Below are 22776 nucleotides of genomic sequence, written 5' to 3'. Positions count from 1 at the left end.
GACCAGCATCATCAGTTACTGAGGCTTTGCTGCATGCCAGCTTGTCACAGAGGTACCTAGCCTCATTACACACATCCTGCCTGACTGTGGAAAAAAAAAAAAAAGCTCTGCAGAGAGAGCAAGAGAGAATAAATGGCTCAGGGGTAATTAGAGCAGACAGTGTTAGAGTTTTGCCAGTCACCTCTCATTTTAATGAAGAGTCTTACAATTATAGCCAATCTCCCAGAGTGGAACTTTTACAGTATGTCGGCAAGTCCTCATGTCTGGTGCGTAGCATCATGTAGTGCTGCAGTATTGTGTTACATAATAAAACAAACGTGTGTGAGTCTAGAACTTGAGACGGGAAATCTCTTGCAACATCCTTTTCATTGGTTAATTACAACCTGGGTGTGCAGACGGATGTTGAAGTAAAAGGTTTAGATTTTAATCCGCAGAGGTAAATATTTTCCTCAACAAGAAAAGAAATAAATGGAAATAAACTGTTTTGTTTTGGCATGTGACTGATTTTCCCCTTCTTATTTCTTTGCGGCAGCATTTCTTCAGTTTTTTTTAATATGACAGTCAGCTCACTGTTTCACACTAAAAGCTCTGAGGGAGTGCACACAAAGTCAAATCTGCTGAGCCAGCAAGAGCGAAGGGCCCACATAAGAGTCTGCAGAGCTCTCTGTGTCCAGATGCATCAATGGCGTCTCAATAGCAGCTCAGCAGTGCATTTATACAGCGTCTCCTTGGGCCTTTTCTCTGAATGCTTAATATGTAGGTACGTAGTAATTATCTCTGTTCACTGCGATCAAAACATGGATGAAGGCAGCTCTCATCGATGTGCACTGAAAAATTGCGCATTACGGCCTCCGATGGATGCTGATAAAAACGGGCCACGGCTTGGACGCCCTCACCTTTTCTCCTTGTTTGTCCTGCTGGAATCTTCCATGTATCCGACTGACTCATTTAGAATTTCTCGTTAATGTCGTTGTTAGACGTTGATCTGGGTGGCTGGACTTTGTTGGTATTTGAGTTCCCGGACTGGTCGTGATGCAGCGGTTGATGAGGTCAGGTGATGCGGTGGTTTCTTCAGTCTCCAGGGATGTTATGAGTACATGACTGGGATATTCCTGAGTGTGCATGTGTGTGCGTGTGCCGAACGAGGACTTCCTTTTGACATTAGCAGGAGTGAATCAGGGGCTGCATATCTGCAATGTCTCTGTACTTATCATCCTGACACACACTCCTGTCCAATGTGCACTTTCCCTGGTGCATTGTTTGCTGCATTAGCTGCTTCACAGGCTTAAAAAGTAGCATCATCCTCACACAGCAGATAGTACGCAGAACGGGAAGGGAATGTGTGACCTAACAATGCACCTCCACCTTACACGAGTTTCTTTAACGGTGACACACCAGAGGTTCAGTAGGTAGAGTACGAGAAAGGTGGGGGGGGGCCCAATGAAGCCAGATGAAACAGGACAGAATGCTCGACTGTGACAGAAAAGGAAATGTCATTTTGCACCAAAAACTGTGTTTGCTGAATTGGCATTTAGCCGCACACTGAAGGAGGAAGTTTTGCAGGCTGTGCTCAGTCTGCTGATTAAGCCAGTGTTACATCTGGTAGATAAAATTCTATCACTGGGTGTGCCCTTGTGAGAGACTTGTGGTGCTTCCCAGACAAACATATTCAAGCGCGTGACATATGTATTTATTTTTTTATTTTTTTATTGCCAGCACATCGGTGAGGCTGCGGGGATGTTGGCTGTGTCAGGAAACCAGCCTGTCGGGCCAAACCTGCAACCAACTAATAACCTTTATGGATTGTCTGGGAACTTGGTAGAGATTTCCAATGCGACACAACGATAAGTGCCACTGACTTTGGTAATTCTCTGATTTCCTCTCATACGCCTCAGGCAGATAAGAGTTTCCATTCATGCAGTGTGAATGTCAAATTCTAGGAGAACATTTATGATCAACATATGACCAAAAGTCACGCTGGTGGTTTTGGATTAAACATCTCAGCAACTATTATTCAGTTTGCTTTGAAATTTGGTGAAGACATTGATGGCTCCCCCACTTAAAATTAGTTGTAATAAGTTGCAGATCCCCCAAATGTTCATCGTAATCACGTCAAAGTTTCCCTTCATCCAGTTTCTCAGTTTATGGCCAAATAAAACAGTCCCATCAGCCTTTGTGATCTGGGCTAATTCTTTGCAAACTGCTTATTGCCGTTAGCTGAAACAACAGCAGTTAAGAGCATATGGCTTTTTTTTTTTCTCTCAGCAGCAGTTAACATTGCCATTGTTTGTATCAACGCGCTCAATGTACTGCTCTGTGCTTGACTGTACTTTTTGTATATTTAACAGTATTGCAAATATAGTTGGAAATTGGTACAGTTGCCCCTTTTGTCCAATCCACACATACATGTTTCATTTCTTCGGCCACAATGTCAGAACAAAAACAAGCCGAGATGTCGGGGTACTCTCTGGGGACCTTTGTGATAAAACTGTGGAAGGGCACGGATCAGGGTAAGGAAGCACAATGGCCTCAATAATTTTATGAAATGGAAGAAGGCTCTTACTGGAGATCCCACCGGTCCCTCCAGAGGCCACTTTGGTGACTGGAGCTATTTGAGTGAAAGAAGGAGGCAGCCAAATACAGACATAATGTTTTCTGAAAAAAAAAAACAAAAAAAAAAAACAAAAAACAAACCTGCTAGAGGGTGCACACAACCTCAGACTGGAGCGATCGTTTGACCTTTCAGCACAACAGTGACCTGAAACAATACTGGAGTGGAAGTCTGCGAATGTCCTTGAGTGGCCCAGACAAAGTCATAGAGCATCTGCGCACACCTAAAAGTGGCCACAAAGCCTTCCCATCCAATCCCTCAGCACTGGAGTGGATTTTAATGTGCGACGGGATAAAGTGGCCAAATTCAGGTGTGCAAGGCATTTCTACAAACTCTGGTTCATGACAGAGTTCAGTTTTTGATTTTAAAAGAGCAATTTTATCCATTTAGATTCAAATCAACAACATGTGTTGCAAAAAAAAAAAAAAAAAAAAAAAAAAGGGCTCTGAAACTCACAGAGCCGTGTTCTTTCATTATTTTTAGCCTGCAGTTAAATGTTGTTGTTGTTGTCAGCACACATCTCCACATTGGCTCGATGATGATCGTGCTTTGTAACATTTGCTTGAATCTTCCAGTTGATCTGTTAGGCCCTCTCTGTTCTACTGTTTGTAGTCATAATACATCTTCATCACTGACAAAAGTAAAAGCAAGTTATTAATCCTACGAAATCCACAGATATTGCAGTGGTCAGTGGTTGCAGTTATCAGGAGGCCTTGCTTCAGCTCTCTTTGAGTTTCTCCATTACAGCTCGACCCGCGCAGAGGTGTGTGTGCCCTGAGCACTTCTGATGCTTGATGGTTCATGAAATGGGATTCTGTCGTACTGCAGCCAATAACCGTGACCTCACTAAACTGAGATCGTCTCTCACAGGCTGTCAGATGCATGAGCGTACACGGAGCGCAGTGATGATGTTTTCTATTTACGCGGCGCTGTGTGTGTGTACAGAGTATGGCTGGATCATTACCAGCAGCGCTGCAGAAGGAGCACACGGTTATGTCAGCTCATGAAAATGGCATGGGATGATGTTTTTGTTCCGAGAGACACTTTGACAGCTAACGCAGCGACAGCGACGTCAAGTGGGATGTTCTGTAGACTCTGAGAGATTCAACGTGAAAGTTGCTGAAGCAAAGCCTTTGCTGGTGCTACAGCGTGTTTTCCATGGCTTTGATGTCGGCACAACGCTTCTCTGACCGAGAAGACACGCTAAAATTGATTTTTCTGTGAGAAGTGTAGCAATACGTGACCCACGTATTGAACCCCTGTTTCTGTGTGTGTGTGAGCCTGATCTGCTTTCTCATTGTTGGGTTTCTGTGATTAACATTACAAACCGCATGGCTGAGAAACTGCTCGAAATGAAAAGAGCCTTATGGGTAATGTAACTAAAATGGTGATTTGACGAGAAAGCTGTCTAATGTTGGCCGAGAGCACGGAGTTTGGAGGCCCATACCGGGGCTTTCCCGCATTTCACCTTTTAACTGCTTGTTTATCTCTTGCTTTATTTACTTGCCTTTAGACCCTGCGCATGACTGCGAGTGACGGGTTTCAGGCCGACCTCTGCAGTCTCCAGCGGAGGAATCAATACCTTTCAGCAGATCAATTCTGAGTGCTTCAGGGGTAAATTAATATTTTTAAGTACTACACCGAGCAGCAGCAATCAGTGGGCGAGCTGGTGTGCTCTCAGCGTGTATGTGTGTGTTTGTCCGTCCTTTCAAAAGCCAACCTAAGTAAACTGTTGTGTACAGTCTGTGTCATCATTTATAGTGATACATCGGTTGCATTGCCGTCGGTGGAGAGTTTTTTAGAGGTAAACTTTAGCTTGGTGTAAAGATCAGTCTCCTCTACAGGCTCACCAGATAAATCCACCAGGCTGTGAGGTGAGTAATGAGGAAAAAAAACATCAATAACAGTAAATATTTTTAAAAATCAATTTATATCAAATCTCAATGTTTCTCTTGAATATTTGTTTTCTTGAACAGTTCTTTGAATGAGGATTTTAGAAGGTACTGATCTAATCTATAAGAATGTGTATATCCTAAACTTATTATATATTAATAATTAATAATCCGACCATTGCTGGCTTTCAGATAACTACAGCGGGCTGAAAAGCTTGACATTTCCCTCTGAAAGCATAAAGCACAAATACGTGCTGGAAACACAAGCTGCGATGTGCATTAAGTCGCCATGAAGCTGGCGTCTGACTCTGACAGGTAATGGCGGCAGGAGTGTACGTATAATGTTCTCTGTTGGACATTCTGAGCCTGAACTCTCATCTGATGTGCAGCTGAAATAAAAATGAGCTATAAAATATACGATATTTGTGGGTGGAAACACCCTGAAGATCAGTTTGTAAGGATCTGCTGACTAAGGGCTTTCTTAATGAGACCAGTTTGTCTTCTCCTCACCCGGCTTTTAAAACGCTTGACAAATCAGAAAATGTGTTGGGTTAGAGAATGGAAGATTCCAGGAGGAGTTTGTTGCTGTTATAGTGGATTGGAGTAACATCCCAAGTTTCTTGATTCCAAATGTGAGCATTTCCATTTTCGCGTGTTTCAATGAAGCGCAGAGAGCTGTAGGAAAATGACTGCTCGCTGCTTAATTAGCAAATGTCTGGGATGAAATCTGATGTGAAACACTTTCACGGCCGGAGGAAAAGAAGAGGAAATGTGGGGAGCTGGTGCAAAGGATTAGATAATTACTTACTGAACTTGTGTCCCTTCTGGCTTCCCTTTACTCAGCGATACTCTGTCATGTTGCCCCAGATCTGTGCAGTTGGGCAACGCATCCTTCACTAGTGGGCAGATGCAGTCCCTCGCTTTTCTGTTCTCCCTCTCCTGCCTCTAAATGTGGCTCTCTCCTTTACGCCTGCTCACTCCCGAAATGCACCAATATCCAGCGCCAGACACTCAGGCTATTTTCAGCGCCGGAGAAAAGTTTGGAGAAGCACATATCTGCATCTTTGTTCGTCATCAGGACGGAGTCAGTATACAACGCTGTGTGTATTTGGTTGATTTCTGTTCAAGCTGTTTAAGGAAAGCCAGGAAATGAAGAGCTTCAGTGACTGAGAGCAAAATATAACCTCCGAAGAATGTCTCACACGAATAATTGACTGATCAGGCTTTCAAAGTGGGAAAAGAATCCGTCAAAATTTTCATCTATATGTTGGGCATGTATTAACGCAAATATATTCAAGGATCAGTGCATTTTTCAGAAGCTTTTAAATGGATGAAAGGCAGTTTGTCAGTTTGTCTTTTCCTCACATCTTGAACTGCCTTTCTGAGTTAACTTTGCCAGCAAATAGGAATTAGCTGTGAGTGTAATTTTTCTGCAAACGCAAGTAAACATACTTGTGGGGGAAATTTAGAGGGAAGGCGCTATGGAGTTAATTACTGTTAGTTTACCCTTGTGATCAAAATGGTTTTCCACTTTTTTAATGATGTAAGTTGATGGTAATGTCTTGTAGCATGAAAGCGGACTTTCTGCAGCTAAACCCGGATGAGTTCAAAGGTCAGATGGCTGACCCTGAATCAGATGGACACACACATCAACCTGTAAGTTTCCTTGCTGGTATTGGTAATTCCCATATGTACTCTCAGAGCCGTTTGATTCTATCAAAAATGTACATTTCTTTTTTTTTGTCTGTCTAAGAAAAAAAAAAAAAAAACAACCCACAAATAATTAGTTTCATTTAAAAAAAACGCAAAAAATTGTGATTTTATTAGGTACTACTCATTTGTGGATGGATAGATATTTGCTCTTGTCAGTGTTTTCGGCACCAGGATAGCATGTGAGGTACAGCATAAGCTCGAGAGAACCTCAGCCAGTCAGCGTCATGCTGTGAATCATTTATGTGTTTTTGAAAGCACAATAACAGAGCCCTGTGCCACATAGGAATCCCCTTTTGATACAAACAAAAGAAAAAAAGCCAAAACCGATGAGGCCTCTTGGATAAGACGTAGAAGCGTTCACAACAAAGTCCAGTTGCCATGCATTTACCTTTTCTTGGAGCATTATGACCTGAAAAAGTGAGAACCTTCAAACCTTCACAGGCTTCTACAAAATAACCTTTTCATGTGGAAATTAGTCTATCTGGTGCAACAAGAGCTATGTGTCGTTCACTTTACTGTCATGTTTGTTGCTGACGCTGCGGTGGCTAAAAGGAAACCATCATTCTTGTTAGAGCATGGAGTTTGTTGTCACCCCAGGTCATTTGCAGTCCGGTAGCTCCCAAATATTACCCGAGCAGACGGATGGTCAATGGGAGGAAACGAGAGGAAAGTCAAATTATATGCTGTGAAAAAGGAAAAGGAAAAAAAAAAAAAAATCAACATGAAGCTTTGCATGGTGGCTTCAGGCTTAAGGTGATTACCAACATTATTCAAATCCAACTCTCTCCCCTTGGTCAATTTTCCTACGCTGGTTATGTTTATAGGGAAGCTGGAGCCAATCGCTGTCAACACAGGGCTGATATATAAAGAAATACCGAGACAAACCGCCATTTACACTCACAAATACTCCCACAGGCACTTTAGAATAACTAATCGTTATTGTCTGAGGAAGCAGGAGAACCCTGAACCACTGGAGCTCACAACGCAGTGTCTAGTTACATCCTACCCATATTCAGCTTGAAGAGTTCACAGGTTGTTTTGTGTCAGCAGCCCCTCGACATAAGCTAAGCCAAACCAAAAAAAAAAAACATCCACCTGGTGTGCACACGGTCACACACAAGCACGCACATACATGCATTGTCATCTCGTTGTCCAACTGCTCGGAAACACCCAATCACTGCGACTGACTAACAGGGCCAACTATGAGCATATGGTGCTCTCTGTTTACTGCTGCAGTATTGACTGGCCAGAGCATGCACGCCGTTCTAAGTGTGTTCGTGTGTGTGTGTGTGTGTGTGTGTGTGTGTGTGTATGCGAGAGGGAGAGACATAGAGGAAGAAGGATGGGGGTCGGAGGAGGGTAGAAAAAATAAGATGAAAGCAATGAGGAGTGGAAGAAGTGAGGCATGACAGGAAGGGGAGGAAGACTGTGAGGAGCTGACTGACTGAAGGCGGCCTGCCTTCGAGCTCCGTGGTTCTGTCTTACACCCCTGCATTGCAGCACTCCCTGCAGGAGCTGAGTGAGTGCAGTCTTTTCCACATCCTCTGTGCTGCCTCAGAGGAGACAAATCATCCTGACCAAAATGTCCCAGCACAACTTAGCGCTGGCGCGCATCGGGGCCAGCTGTCCTCTGCATATGCTGGTAGTCTGCCGCTCTGATAGCGGTTGTGTTGTTCTTATCATCGACGTCCCAGTGCAGCACAGTCCTCCGGCCTGACTCAGCGTTCCTGGAGGGGATGACTAGTGGAGAGGGAGGGGAAGTTTTATTTCATTCACAGATGCGCTGAGGGGATGAGAAAGCTGGCGATGAGCTGAAATATCCCACAATGCACTGGGAGTCCGAGTGAATCACTCCAGCTGTAATGTTAAAGCTTTGGTAAATGCTGCGGCTGAGTTCTGACCTTGGACTAAACTGCTGAGTCAAGAAGCAGAGTGGTAATTTATCCAACCAGGTCATGTACATAAACCGGTTTCATCTGGTGAGCACAAAGTAGAAAATCAAAAAGAAATTTGAAACGTCGCAAACTTCTTTGCGAGAGAGAACTATAAAAAACGAACTTTTCAGATTAAAGAGTTGTTAGTTTATTTTTATATCCAACCATTTTAGACATCGTTATAATTCACCTCGAGTTGTGTTTCTGGTCACCTGTTAAATGTAATTGCTCACTTTTTGCTCTGCTTTGGTCGCAACCAGCTGTTTGTTATTGGTGCTGAGCAGGTAGCTGACGGCACGGTTTGGCAATCGACAGAATGTCAGCAGCGACAGCGAAGCCGATAATCAGATCAGGTAATCAGTCTCTGTAGGATCATACAAACATTTCACAATTTCTCATCGGGCTGCATCAATATGCACGCCAAATATATTCATCATTCAGAATTTGAGAGACAGAATCAACTTCATTCATGTGTGGAAAATTGGGTCATTCCAACAGAGAACAGAAACCTCACAAAAAAAAAAAAAAAAGTGATAAACTTCAGTGAATAAAAACAACTGGCACTTTCTTCAAAGCTGATAAACACATCAGCGCTGCAGGTGTTTCACATTAAGTGAGAACCATTTTAATCTAGTGATGACTTTTATACAGCTGCATTTACAGCAGGGAAAATCTGAAATGCAATAATAGTTTTAACCATAACTTCAAATGAACTTTCTATTTTTAAAAGAAAAAGAAGGAAGCTGTTTTGATTTTTGAGGGGGCAAAGTAAAATTCAATTTCACTTACTATAATGTGGCTATTAGTCTCATAACGGATATGTATTGACTTTTTGTAGACGTAGAGTAATGGGTCGCTTGGTTTGGCTCACTGATTTACATTTTCTCTATTTTTTTTTTCTCCTTACAATTTATTTCACAATCTACCTCTAAGTGCATTAAGTTGCTCTTCTTGCTGTGGCCAAACGGGCTCCTCTGACGTTGCAGATTTATATTAGCATTAATTGGCCAGACGTGATTACTCACAGTGGAAACTTTCTATTGAGACAGCACAAAGCTTCAGCAAGCTCTTTTTACTTTTGGCAAAACAGTCAACTCTGCAGACGTCCAAAGGGGGGTTAGGGTTAGGGTTAGGGTTAGAATTTAGTTTTATTCTGTTCTGGCACTTTGTCTTTTTTTTGGTCTCACTTTCACCGTCTTCAAATAATACACGATATGAGCACATTTCCAGGAATGTCAAACCGCTAAAGTCATCAGAGAGACAGAAACACGGTGTTGCACAACCAGAGCTAAATAAACAAAAAGGGTGTAACCCTAACCCCAACGCCATCGCAGATATTATGTTACACTAATACTGTGACATTAGGGGAAATACTCAGAACTTATTCGGAGCTAGATGAGAGATTGATGTTTGAAGTTACAGGTGGAGGCGGAGTGTTAGCTTAGTTTGTGATAGTTTAGCTCATTATCTTAAAGAGCTATTCTGACCCCCAACGCCTGCCAAACTCAGTTACACTTTATCACTGGATCTGTACAACAAAACAACAAAGTCAACTTACTGTTTTATAGGGGACAATGGGACTTCTTACTTCTTCAGCCATCTTGTTGTGGTCTTTGGCAAATGTTTTTTTTTAATGATCTTGGGAGAAATCAAAACAGACACGAAGGTTGCATCTGTCTTTGTAGTGTACCTAAGAGTATGCATTTTGTAAAATCTTGTTCCATTTAAGCGCACCGAGATTTCAATCGGTCTGCAGTTTTATGGGAAAATGGGGAAGACCAATATCTCTGGGCATTGGTGTTTACTGTCTGCAGTACATTGGTGGATGGAGAAAAAAAAAAAAAAAAAAAAAAAGCTCTGTGATGCAGCAGTTTTGTATGAGGTCCCTGCCCCCCTCTGGCAGCAGCAGCTCACTGCACTGTGAATGTGAATGGAAGTGAGAGGAGCCACCTCACAGCAGCAGGCTGAACATGAGCACACAGAGAGGTATTTCCCCAAGGAGAGAGTGCAAGTAAAGAGAGTTTCTGTAGAAAGCCAGGGGAAAGGATTTAATATTAGAATTAAAAAAGGGATCAAATATGTACATTCGTAACTGCGGCGGGGGGGTTATGCATTTGTGTATTTCAAACCAATTTGTATAAATGCAAGGCCAAGCTGAGGGTTGTTGTTTACATCAGCCAGAGTTTCATTAGCAAGCTTAATGCCCACATCCATACATGTCTGCTTTAATGACGTGGTCACGTGACAGTTGTTGATGGTGTTTCGGTCGGTGTTGTTGGCTGCATATTTTCTTTTACGTTGTAATAGGAGAGGACGCTCTGCGATTTGCTCGCTTCAAATCATCACCGACGAGTCTCCTGGGGGACTGATGAAAAAGCAGACGCGTTGACCTAATCATTTTCAGTTTCAGTTGCTTGTTCTGAATGGGCCTAACAAGAATGGATCCCTCCAGAGGGTTATAGCACACTTCCTAGATCAATTGCTGGGATCCAATTAAAGGTATGAGCTGAGTGTAATATCATTTGTGGAGCTGATGTGGTAAAAGTCAGCACAGCCTGAAGCGTTCGTCAGCTGTCCTCCTACCTCAGCTACTTCTACCTTGTTGTAATTCATTCTCCGATCTGTGCAAACATCACCCTCGACCCCTCCTCCCACACTTCTTCTAGCCGCCCAAACCTTTGTGCATATTGATCTTTCACAACTGCCTTCCAATGCGAGACCAAAAGAGTGGCATGCTGCAATCAGATGTGTGAGCAGCATCTGAAATGAGGTTGAGGTGGTGGTTGGGGGTGGAGGGGGAGTGGGTGGGTGGGTGGGGGGGGGGGGGGCATGAGAAAGAGAGGAAGAGGTAGAGCGTCTGTGTGCAAGAGTACATTGAGGGAGAGACAGAAGGGGAGCAGGGAGGTGTGTGACGGGAGGCTGGAAAATGAGGGACATGGTGAACGTTGGAAGGGAAGGAGGAGTGTGAGGAGGAGGGAGGGGGGGGAGGAGGGGGAGGAGGAGGGGTGTAGTGCTGCAGTGGAGAGAAGTGAGAGGAGACTGCAGTCTCTGCTTATGGGAGAGATCAGACCATGGCAGCACAGCTCTGAGGAACTGTAGCCCAAACAGTCATTGATATTGGATGGGCCACCTTGTGACGGGAAATACCACATCGGACTGGTGAGTTCTTATCTTTCGTATTTAGGTGCCGTTATGTGACATGGATGTCATGAAACAAAACATACAACTTAGACACAGCTTGCTGACATGATCTTTTCTGCATTTCCAAACTAATTGCGCGGTAATAAACTAAACCACTGTGACTGTATCTGTGCCTGAATATCCTTGTGAATCCAGATGGATGTGTCTGAGCCTCTCTCTTTTTTTGAATGTGTGTGTGTGTGTATGTGTGAGGGTGAGTGATGCTGGCCAGTGATGGGCTGCAGAACTCAGTGGCAGATAAGGACTGAGTGCTAATGGCAGAGGTAAACACTAAGGAGCAGAGGCATGGATGTGTTTTGGTGGATTTGCATTCAGCCTCCGTCCTCATCACAGAGAAAACATGCTAAGCTGTGGAAGTTGAAGAGTGGAGTCATCCGTGCAGATTTGGACGGCCGGGCTCGTCTTGGATTCCGGCTCCTGACTTGACCAATATGTATTTTTCGTTTGTTTGTTTGTGCTTTCTTTTGTTGTTTTGTTTTGGGTTTGGTTTTTTAGGGGGGGGGGGGGGGGGGGTGCTGAATCTAAAACTTTCATTGCATTCGTCATACATCACGGCTTCTCAGTGTGCTTCACGCTCAGGCAGTGACTTGACGCTGGCCTTGAGCCAGCAGCTGATTGGATTGGCTGGTCACCTCAGCGATAGGCAGGTAGTGGGCCATTCTAGGATAGCTGATAGACACTATCAGGATTGCTTAGCAACAATGATCTGCTGGCTCACAGCACATGAGCCCGTACTGTACGGTGTGTGGACGGCAGGCATTTGACCGTAAAGCCTACACGTGAAACACACCATGAAATACATGTTTGAATGAGATACTTATTGATCTGCGGCCTGTGAGTCGATGAAGAGCAGGTGACTTCACAACAGCTGATAGAGAAAATCTGAATTCTCCTGGTTCACTTTCATGTCGTGATCCATAAACCCGCACACGCACCCAGAGCACGTTCAGACGGAGACGCCTCCACAGCAGGAGATTCACAGCATATCACTCTAATGTGACAGGCAAACTTTTGTGGCTGTTATCTGTGAGAGCCTGCACTTAGTTCTCGTCTTGGCTCATTGAAGCAGTGGATATAAATTGTCTTGCATTTCTTCTTCCTTTTTTTTTCTTTTTTTTTTTTGGGCAGATCATTGTTTTTTTTTTAGTGCTTTTAGAGAGAGAAGAAACAGAAATCCTCTTGATGAGCCTGAGCATATGAGCGCTTTAGTGATACACTCAAACCCAGCGTGCTTCATCGTTTGTATTCCTATGAGTGTTTTTCATTTCTAGCTCACATTCAATTTTTTCCCTCTACTTCACCAGCTACCCCGACAATGTTTCCTCTCTTAATACTGGCAGCAGTGATTTTAAGGCAGAATCACACAATGCTCTGTCCATTTGTTGGGAGGTGTATTCATTTCATGACCTCTCTTGTCTAAACACAGTTTTACCCTGAAGCCGAAACAAATAAACATGGAGACATCATAGCTGCAGAACAAATAAATGATTGTCAGGTTGCCAGTTTGTCATTATGCTGAGGGTGGTGAAGGACATGGAAGCATCAAGGCAGTGTCCGCATCACTGGCGCTCAGCACCGAAAATAATCCCAGAAATGTATCGTGGTGCAGTAAAAATATTCTTGCTGATCGAATTTAAGCCACTAAAGCGTGCCCTCGATACCTCTTCTGCCGAAACAATTGAATGGATGAGCACTGCCAGAAAGATGAACTGTCCCTCTCTGCACCAAAACCTGATGTATCGATTCCAGTTCAATCTGATTTGAAATGATGTTTACAGATGTAAAATACTTCCAGTTATCAGCAGCAGATTTTTTTTTTTTTTTTGTTTTCAGGTTGGGGGAAAAGGTCTGATTTAGACCGGTGTACGGATGCCTTCATGCTCAGCAGTACATGCTAATGGCGTGCTGGTGTCACTCATAGTCATGCAAAGGGCAGACTGAGAATAAATAATATCATGCCCACTTGAGGCTGGAAGATGGATTGATTTTGTCATCAGTTTGCAGTGGATTGAATTTCCAGAGGATGAAAAAGCCTGAGGCCGTCGTAATGAGGCGCTTGTTTTATTAGTCTGCGATTTGTGAGGAGAAATGATTTAGAGACATTATTATTTAATTTTATTGCAGTTTATCACGTTGTTTAATTTATTCTGCTTTAGTAATGACTGACCTGCCATTTGTTCGCCCCACAAATGAATTAATACTCCAGTCCCCGAAGCTGCCAATGACTGGAAGTGTAAGTTTCTCGATGCCCATCGTAATATCTCAACAAATTCACTTAACATTTAAATGAAGGAAAAGCAGCAAATCCCAACAAGCGTTAAACTAAGAAAGAAGCTGTTGCTGATTTAATCAGCCAATTATCCAGTTCATTATTTGTGTTCACCTGTGAGGGCAAGTGAATGATGTCTTTACCCAGCAGTTTAATTTATGGTCGTTTTGTTGTCGTTTTTTTCATATAAAAACTGCTTTTAAGTAACGCAGCAGAAAGTGTGGACTCTAAACACAAAGTGACAGGAGGCAGGTTCAGACTGAGGACCTTCGTGTTGTAAAGGGAGTGTTAAAGCATGAGAACTTCCTCCCTTTCTCACCGAAGTTTGCTCTACTCTCATATCTGTATGCTCAACATGAAGCTTAGCATAAAGACTGAACTGACCGAGCCGGACTCTGGTCTTTTGTATCTGTTTACCAGCCCCAGACAAAAAAAAACCGAGGTGTGAAAACAACGAGGTGTGATTTCACTGCGCTCTCTTCGAATGTTGTCAGGAAACCGACGCAGGCGGATTTTCTTGTCCTTCGGTAACAGACTTGCCTGTCTGATGTCACCTCCCGTTTCACTCTGTGGAGCCCGCTGAGCAAAGCTAACAGCCTTTATATTTACTACACAGACATGAAAGCAACCTCATCTCTCTCATCTAATCATCTCTTGGAGGAGAGGGAATAAACATATTTCATATATTTCATACTTTACCGTTGACATTTGAGCCACATTCTATGTGTTCGATGGAGAACTCCCTCAGTTCTCCAGCAGCTGGAGCAGATCTCAGTGCTCAGTTTTAAGACAGTCAATAAAGTCACACATCATCAGCATAATGGATGTGTTAAGTCTCATTTTCCATGACTTCTATATCCTATTATCTTCCTTTGGGCTCGCCTACGTACATGATATCGGTATAATCCTTCACTGACAAAGCACAGAGCTGATTGTGATCAGCTCTAAGCTGAGAGCGTTTGTGCTGTCAGTCTCTTTGCTTATGTTCCTCCGGTTATTTATCTTAAAGTAAAACCTTCAAACTGTTCGCTGAGTTCAAAACGACATAATCATGCTGAGCAAAAAATTTTGAACTTTTTTGGTGAGTAAATATTGGTCAAATATTCTCCATCCATCCATTGCCAATTCTTTAAGGGACTAACTGTTTCAGGACAATATTCTCCTGGTGTAGAATATCAGCGTTAGTGTCCTCACTGGAAAAAATTTGAAAAATGCCTGTCGCGACTTTTAGCTTCATTCATTGATGTTCTTAATTGGTAATTATCTCTTTCTGTGTGCTCTCTCTTTGCCTCAGGGACGCTGCACCTAGTCTTTGACAATGAAGTTTAACTTGTTCAGAAGGCCTCAGCCCGTGGCGCCCGCTGAGCCCACCGGCGCCACCACCATGACCATGGCTCCCACCACGGTTCTCACCTCCACCTCGCCACCAGAGACCTCTGGCTCCAACAACACAGAGATCAGCAAGAATGACATGTTTGAGGAAATCAAGAGTAAATTCTTGAATGAAATCGATAAAATCCCACGTAAGCAGACCCGCGATGCGTTCCCGATGTTATGTGAACAGTAGCGTTGTCAACCTTCAGTCTAAATTTTCCCTCCGTTGGTTTGACTTCCACAGTGCCTCAGTGGGCCCTGATTGCCATTGCTGTTGTGGCTGCGTTGCTCATCCTCACTTGCTGCTTCTGCATAATCAAAAAATGCTGCTGCAAGAAGAAGAAGAACAAGAAAGGGAAGAAGGGAAAGGACGGCTTCAACATGAAGAACATGCAGGGCGGCGAGGTATGACGCCTCGTGCTTCCCACATGAAAAGTCAGGACGTTTATCTTCTTCTCTTCTGTTGTGTTACCTCCAATGATGTATTCAAGTTTGACATTTATTGCTGAGCTTTTATTCATTTAAATATGTTTCTTGCTAACCACATTTGATCTTTTACCAGCAGCTCTTTTAGGCCAGGCTGTAGAGGACACAAGGAGAGCGCTCTTCCCCTCCATTTATTTGATGTTGTTGTGGTCGTTTAAATGTGTGACGTATTCCATTGTGGCCGGTGGTGAAAAATGACACACTTTGTTGTGTGGTGGCAAAGAATAAGGAGTACTGTCGGAAAGTTTCCTCTGACAGGTAACAAAAGCTGTTTTTTTTTTTCTAACCAAAGATAATAGACGGAAGCACGAGGCCTGCGGAAATATTGAAAAATTGTGGGAAGGAGGTACGGTAAATCAAAGGATACATTTTAGAAAAGCCAGAGACTCATTTGAGGGTTAACTAACTGACATCGCAATAGATCGGCCTGCGCTCCAGTGGCAGTTAATTAAAGCGATCAATTACTTGTGTCCACAATGTGAATATGAGCTGAAAACTAGTGTGTCATTTCTCATCATAATTGTGGTGGTGCTGACTGCCTCTCTTTTTGTAGTGTGTTTGGTGTCTTGTGAGTTGAATCTCTTCCTCTCTCTGCTCTCCTCCTTTTTTTTTTCCGCTTTGTGTCTGTCTTGTGTGTGCCTCGTGTTTCTTGACTGTGGTGGACTCCCGCTCTACGGTAGGTGGATAGCTCACGTTGACGCTCTCTGGCCCCCAGGGCAGAGGGGGGTTTCATGGAATGAAAGTCGTAGCTTCCTTTGCTTTTTTCTTTTTTATCTTTTCCTTTCTCCATAGTCCTTCCAAATTTTTTCTTTTTACTTTCGTAATTTCTGTTATGACAGCTTGAGAATGTAACAATGGAAAGCTATGATGTGCTCCATAAACCCCAAAGAGGAGAGTCTAACTATGTAACACATTGTTCCTGAGACAATGTAACTCACACTCACACTCAAGTATTGGACTAAGAGATGATATGCAAGACACTTGTAACACTATTGATCTATGCATGTGATAAAGGGCATGGTTGGTGGTTTGGGAGACATGGAAACGGTGATGATAATATTGCATGAATAACCAAATATTTGCAAAACTGTATTTTTGATTGTAATACTCAAGGAGGAGTTAGAATATGGAGTCACCGGATGGCCAGAAAAAGAAAGGAGTAGAAACATTTCAATGTCAAGGTCACCTTGACAGCGATGCCTTAATTTAGCGGCAGTAATAACAGGAGCAGCAAGACTACATTATTCAAATAGCTGGCTATGCCCTTTAATCCTGAACCAGTTATTGCCACAATGGTGAGATGAAAAGAGAGGCATTTTTTGGGGCCACATAAATTTAAAGGTGAAACAAGGCATGCAGGTTTAAAAGGTTTTTCGGGATTTTACAAACAGAAGTATTTTATGGAAATTACAATAAAAACTTGTGAGAGTAGGGTTTAATGAACCAGTAATGGATTTGTATCCAGCTAAAAGTCTTGAGAGCATTATTTGAAAGCCATCTCCTTGCCCTGAATATTATGTCTTTTCTGCCTTTTATCATTTAATATGCACTGGCATTTGCTGTTGTGAGCTAGTTCCTTGGGGGTTTTCAAATAAACATTCACCTCCGTGTTCATTTGGTGACATCAAAGCCTTAAATGAACCCTCTGACAGACAAAACATCTATTGTGATATCTGATTTCATTGGAAAAAGTATTGCATTTCCTGCCCCGCCCCCACCCCTTCCCCTCGTAGTGGAACTAGCATGCAATGCCTCCACTGACTGGCTGTCACTGTACTGCACAAGCATGTCCAAGGAAATGCCGAGTGATCAAAAAAAAAAAAAAAAAAAGAAAAAGCACTGAAGACAAAGTGTGCAGAATTATTCGAGAGTATAAACGGGTATTTATGTGCTGCCAATCGCGATCACACCCCCTCGTAAACAATAAAACCCCTGGTTATTATCACCAGGTGCTGTGCAGGTAAGCAGTAACCTAAACATGTATCTCCCATGTTAAACCTCCTGGAGCTCCAGTGTCTGTGGCATGCTGGCTGTTGTGGGGAGGCCTGTAGTCCGATTCCCGCCCTTCCGACCTTTAACATCCCGTCTCGTTTTGTTACCTTCAAACCGCAGAAACACCAGGACGACGACGACGACGAGGGAGAGACCGGACTGACGGAGGAGGAGAAAGAGGAAGAGGAGAAGGAGCAGGAGAAACTGGGGAAGCTGCAATACTCTATAGATTATGACTTTGAGAACACAAAGGTGTGCGGCTGTCACTTGTCCACGTTTTCCCTCTTTTTTTTTTTTTTTTTTAAGAAATCTAGTTCTTTTTTAGAAACAGACAACAGTGTTGTGTATGTGAGAACATGTTCCACGTTGAATTTCAATTGAGTTTTAGAGAGCATTTCCACAATTACATTTTTTTTTCCAATTGCCTGAAATTCCCCAGTGTTTCAATATGAAGCTAAAGTTACCACACAGTGACATTGAAGAAATATTCAATATATCCGCACCCAGTCAGTCAAAATGTTTTTGTGATTGATTGCATGGCTTAAGTTGTCAGATCACGTTACATAACAAGATGGAGGCAGTGACCCTGGCAGGAATGAAAAATCTTGGATGTTTGCCCGATAAATTTCTGTCTTTACCTCTCCACACAGCTCACGGTTGGCATCCTCCAAGCAGCAGACCTCATGTCCATGGACTCAGGCGGAACCTCTGATCCCTACGTTAAAGTCCTGCTCCTCCCCGATAAGAAGAAGAAGTTCGACACCAAAGTGCACAAGAAGACGCTGAACCCCGTCTTCAACGAAACGTTTGTATTCAAGGTAGGTTTCTCACATCTTTGGCGTGTGCAGGGATAAATCACAGTCTGTCTACAGTTCCAGAAAGGGGGGCAGGAGAGATGACAATAAGAATAATAATACATTTTATTTGGAGAGCGCTAACAGGACTCGAAGACACTTTACGGACAGATAAACAGGCAGAAAGTGTCGACGTAGATGAAACATTTATGGATGATGGTGAGCAATCATCCTAACCTCCCTGCCTGCATGTCCCTCATACTGTGTGTGTTATAGCGCTAACTGTGCCTCGTTAGGTTTATCCTGATGTGTGTGTGTGTGTGTGTGTGTGTGTGTGTACTCGCTGGCCTGTGCAGCCTACATGCTGCTTCTCCCTGCTCTGGCTAATAAGGTCCACAGAGATTTTGCGAGTGTCTCTGGGTCATGCTGGAAGTTCTGCCATTTAAAAAAAACAAAAAAACAAAACTGAGACTCTTAGACTCTCAGACGGAGCCGCAGAGCCACAGAGCCAAAACCATGTTTATAGCCAAAGTCAGTATTTCCATGTCCACATTTATTTGATGTACTTGCAGTTTATTTATTTATTTGTTTTTTTGTTTGTTTGTTTGTTTGGATGGGATGTCTGCAAAGGATGATGGTTTATAGAGGTGCCATCACCTTCATTTAAGAAAGTTTATTATGCTAATAATGCTAATATTAGGAAATTAAATGTGTGTTATCAAACTTCAATTCCTGCTTAAGTCTTGGGTCTTTTTTTAGATGATATGTATTTAACATCAACTTTCTTTTTCTTGAACGCCACCTTTTACCTTTACTCCTTAACAAATAATAAGAATAAGTTAGTGGCTCAGTATAACACTAGTGTAACAATGGGGCAATTTAACAGAGCACCCACGGCAAGAAACATTATTGGGTTTGGTATTAATCTGTCCTCTTCAGCTCTGCAGTATTCATTTAATGATACATTTGTGTCAGTACAGTCAGAACCTGTTTGTACTGAGTAAAGTTAAATCATAGTTGTATCGCTGCTTTCTTTACCCAAACTAGGACAGTTTTTAACATGTTGGTGCTCACTCTTTTTCAACAATCATAAAGAAAAGACGTCACAAGAAAAAATGACATAATCAACACAATGTTTGCTGATCAGGTCCCCTACGAGGAGCTTGGTGGCAAGACGCTGGTGATGTCCGTCTACGATTACGACCGATTTTCCAAACACGACGTCATTGGAGAGGTGAAGATTCCCATGAACACCATCGACCTCGGACGGCCGATTGAGGAGTGGCGCGACCTGGAAAGTGCTGACCAAGAGGAGGTGCTGTTATATTTCACCTTTAATAATTCTGGTTCTTTATTTTTGTCGATGTCAACATATCCTGTGAAAAGACAAAAAGGAGAAGGCCCCATCTCCTTACATGTCATTCTTGCCAACATACAAAACAAAGTGTTTGCGTACCGAAAGCCTGACTGTGTCTATTCCCCTGTGCTCAAAGCCGGGACGGCTACAGTCAGCCACACTACTCCACGAGCTGGCAAGGTCCCTCATTATGATGACAGTGTGTGCTGCAGTTTGTACTGAGGCGATCCAACACAGCATCCTGCTGCTGCGAAGATACGCCGGAGTGTATCAATCAGCATCTGAAGATGGTCTTTAGAAAATGCACTTTTTACAAAGTGTTTGGTCGATGATTGGTAAATCCTGCAGCGCGGCTGCTTTAGGAAACGTTTTTTGACTCTTTAACTGATAGCTTCGGTTCAAGCATACGGGCATAAACCAGGTCCTGGGGATTTGCTGACAATAACTTATATATATTAACAGTTAACCTGATCGCATAGCAATCAGATTAACTGTTCAATGAATCCAGTCAATTCACTGATATGGAGTTAAATTAGGTTTTTTTTTTTTTTTTTTGGAGGGGCAAAAACATTCAGATGATCAGAAGAATATTTGTTATGGTACATTTTTTTTTACAGAAATGCAGCAATGCTAAAGTATTTTATACATACACCTCATACAGAATATTTGTCATTCATTTCATATCTCGAAGCAGTCATTAATCCACACAGGGCCATTTCTGAGTGAGTATATTTACAGTGATGACAAAGAGCAGCTACAAGCTGGGAAAGTTTTGCATTAAGCCATTAAAAACAAGCCCTGTGTTGGTGTCTCATGAGTGTCTGTGCTTGTCATTTCTGTCTCTTCTCTCTGCGCTGACTGCTCAGCCTGAGAAACTGGGAGATATCTGCATCTCCCTCCGCTACGTCCCCACCGCTGGGAAACTCACTGTCTGTATCCTGGAGGCAAAGAACCTGAAGAAGATGGATGCCTGTGGATTATCTGGTAAAAACATGCCTTAATCACTTCAAAGTTCGAGCTGCTGTAGACAGAATAGATATATTTTTTAAGCTGATGGTGTTGACAGCTGTAGGTAATATTTGTCTTTCATTGGTTTGGAACAATGTTTTCAGATGCATCATTTTCCCAATAAAAACTGAGAAAATAAGGCTTCACGCACTCAATGCATATATCTATTAAAGGGCAGTTTGGGGCATTTTTCAGGGCAATTTATTCACCAAACAACCAAATAACAGATGCAAGTACACTCAACAGATGCTTTTTAAAGTAGTAATTTTATTATTACAAATAATTACAGAAAGAAATTAGGGAATCCAAACGTTGGAGATATGTATATATACATATATATAATCAATATAACAGAATTTCTCAGCATGGCATAAATATCACGATTCGATCTTGTCATCATCTTGATCGCTGATTGTATCGATGCCTTTCACAGATCCCTATGTGAAGATCCAACTGCTGCAGGGGGGTAAGCGTCTGAAGAAAAAGAAGACAACAGTGAAGAAGAACACCTTAAACCCGTATTACAATGAATCCTTCAGCTTTGAAATCCCTCTAGAACAGATGCAGGTACGGTGCAAGTAAAACCTGAACTTTAAGATTTGAATAGAATGAATCTGCGCTCACGTTGTACATTGTAATGAATGTGATGATCTCTCTCGTTCCTTACTCAGAAAATCTTGGTGGCGGTCACAGTGTTTGATTATGACAAGATTGGTAAGAACGACGCCATTGGCAAGATCTTCGTGGGCAGCAAGGCGACCGGCTTAGGTCTGAAGCACTGGTCTGACATGCTGGCCAATCCGCGCCGCCCCATTGCCCAGTGGCATCCATTGCAACCCGAGGAGGATATCGATGGTCAGCTGGCGTCTTTGGCTGCAAAGAAGTAACATGCTCCACCAACCAGCTAACGCACTAACTCAGAAATCCAACCCCCCCCTCCCCCACCACCCTTACTTTGCATGAAACCCATGACTTAACACATGACAAACTTGTCGTGGAACCTGCTCAGCAAAAAAGAGACATCGTAGATTATCTGCTCATTCATGGTTAAGTCATTTACAAAAAAAAAAAAAAAAACGACAACCCTATTTTTAAACATGACATTTCACACATTAGCGTATGCTGAGAAGAGTGGCGTTGAGTTACCGAGTGACTGGTTCATGAATGATCGACTTTTAGGTCTTTCTTTCATTTGAAGAAACTTAGCAACTGATTCTTAGGGTGCTGATATTGAGTGAAAGTCGTGGTGAAGACAATACTGGAAATAAAGCTTTAGTTTAGTTAATAGAGCATGCTTTACTTACCTCCCCACTGCTCTGCATACACTATGCCCAGTGTTGTATCTTGCTAATAAGTGTGCTATAACTTGCTATAGGAAGTGCTATAGTGTTGGGTTATTTCCTGCTCAGAGCCTGTTTAAGTCTATTCATCCAAAAAGATTTAATTGAGAACGAACAAGGCCGAGGTCACAGAACGCAGCGATCCATGTTGCAATACGTCTTTAGGAAAAATTTGTCTTCTCTTTATCAGCTACACACGAGAAGGAGATGCACACAGTCCCTCAGTATAAAGTATGGCAGGGATGACACAGTTATCTGATCTTTATGGCTTGTTTTGTGTTGCCATCTAGGCGCCCGCTATGCATTTAGGGTTAACACGTTTGTGTGTGTCTTCAGACAGATTTTATGGAGGCAACGAATACACGGGTGCCTTTCCTGATATGACGCTTTGAGAAATCCAACAGGCTTCATCATCATTTATTTTAGAAAGGGGGAGGGGGGGGGCAGCTGTTTACAGAGGGAATATCATTCAAAAGTAGTCAGGGACACTGTGAATGTGCCATCTAAAATCTGTCTTGAGCTGTGTTGACCACTTGGATGTAAAACCTTACTTCCCCTTGTAGAAAGAAAAAGGTAAGAAGGCTTACCAATGACGTTCAAAACAATTATGACGATGCTTTTGAATCCCACTGTTGCTTCTGACAAAGAGTGCCATCAATCGTGTTTTATTTTGATATCTATTAAACTGATTATATGCCTTTGTTGGTTTACCCAACATATTTTAGCCCGCCTAAATACGTTGATGAAACAAGGTGAAGGTTTCTGTCAAAGACAAGATGTTTTTATAGAGAACTGAATTTAAAAT

At 42.7% G+C, this 22776-nt stretch overlaps 1 protein-coding gene across 1 annotated transcript; it reads left to right on the top strand.

Moving 5' to 3' along the window:
- Nucleotides 1-704: 704 nt before the first annotated feature.
- syt2b (synaptotagmin IIb) lies at nucleotides 705-21562 on the top strand. The gene is made up of 9 exons (XM_029502271.1): nucleotides 705-760; nucleotides 14915-15143; nucleotides 15239-15399; nucleotides 17593-17724; nucleotides 18123-18290; nucleotides 19414-19581; nucleotides 20490-20607; nucleotides 21065-21198; nucleotides 21303-21562. The coding sequence occupies exons 2-9, from the start codon at nucleotides 14939-14941 to the stop codon at nucleotides 21516-21518; spliced, it is 1302 nt and encodes a 433-aa protein (XP_029358131.1). The 5' UTR covers nucleotides 705-760; nucleotides 14915-14938; the 3' UTR covers nucleotides 21519-21562.
- Nucleotides 21563-22776: the final 1214 nt, after the last annotated feature.

This window comes from Echeneis naucrates, chromosome 5 (assembly GCF_900963305.1).
Source record: "Echeneis naucrates chromosome 5, fEcheNa1.1, whole genome shotgun sequence".
Taxonomy (NCBI): Eukaryota; Metazoa; Chordata; class Actinopteri; order Carangiformes; family Echeneidae; genus Echeneis; species Echeneis naucrates.
This window is presented reverse-complemented; position numbering and strand designations above follow the sequence as displayed.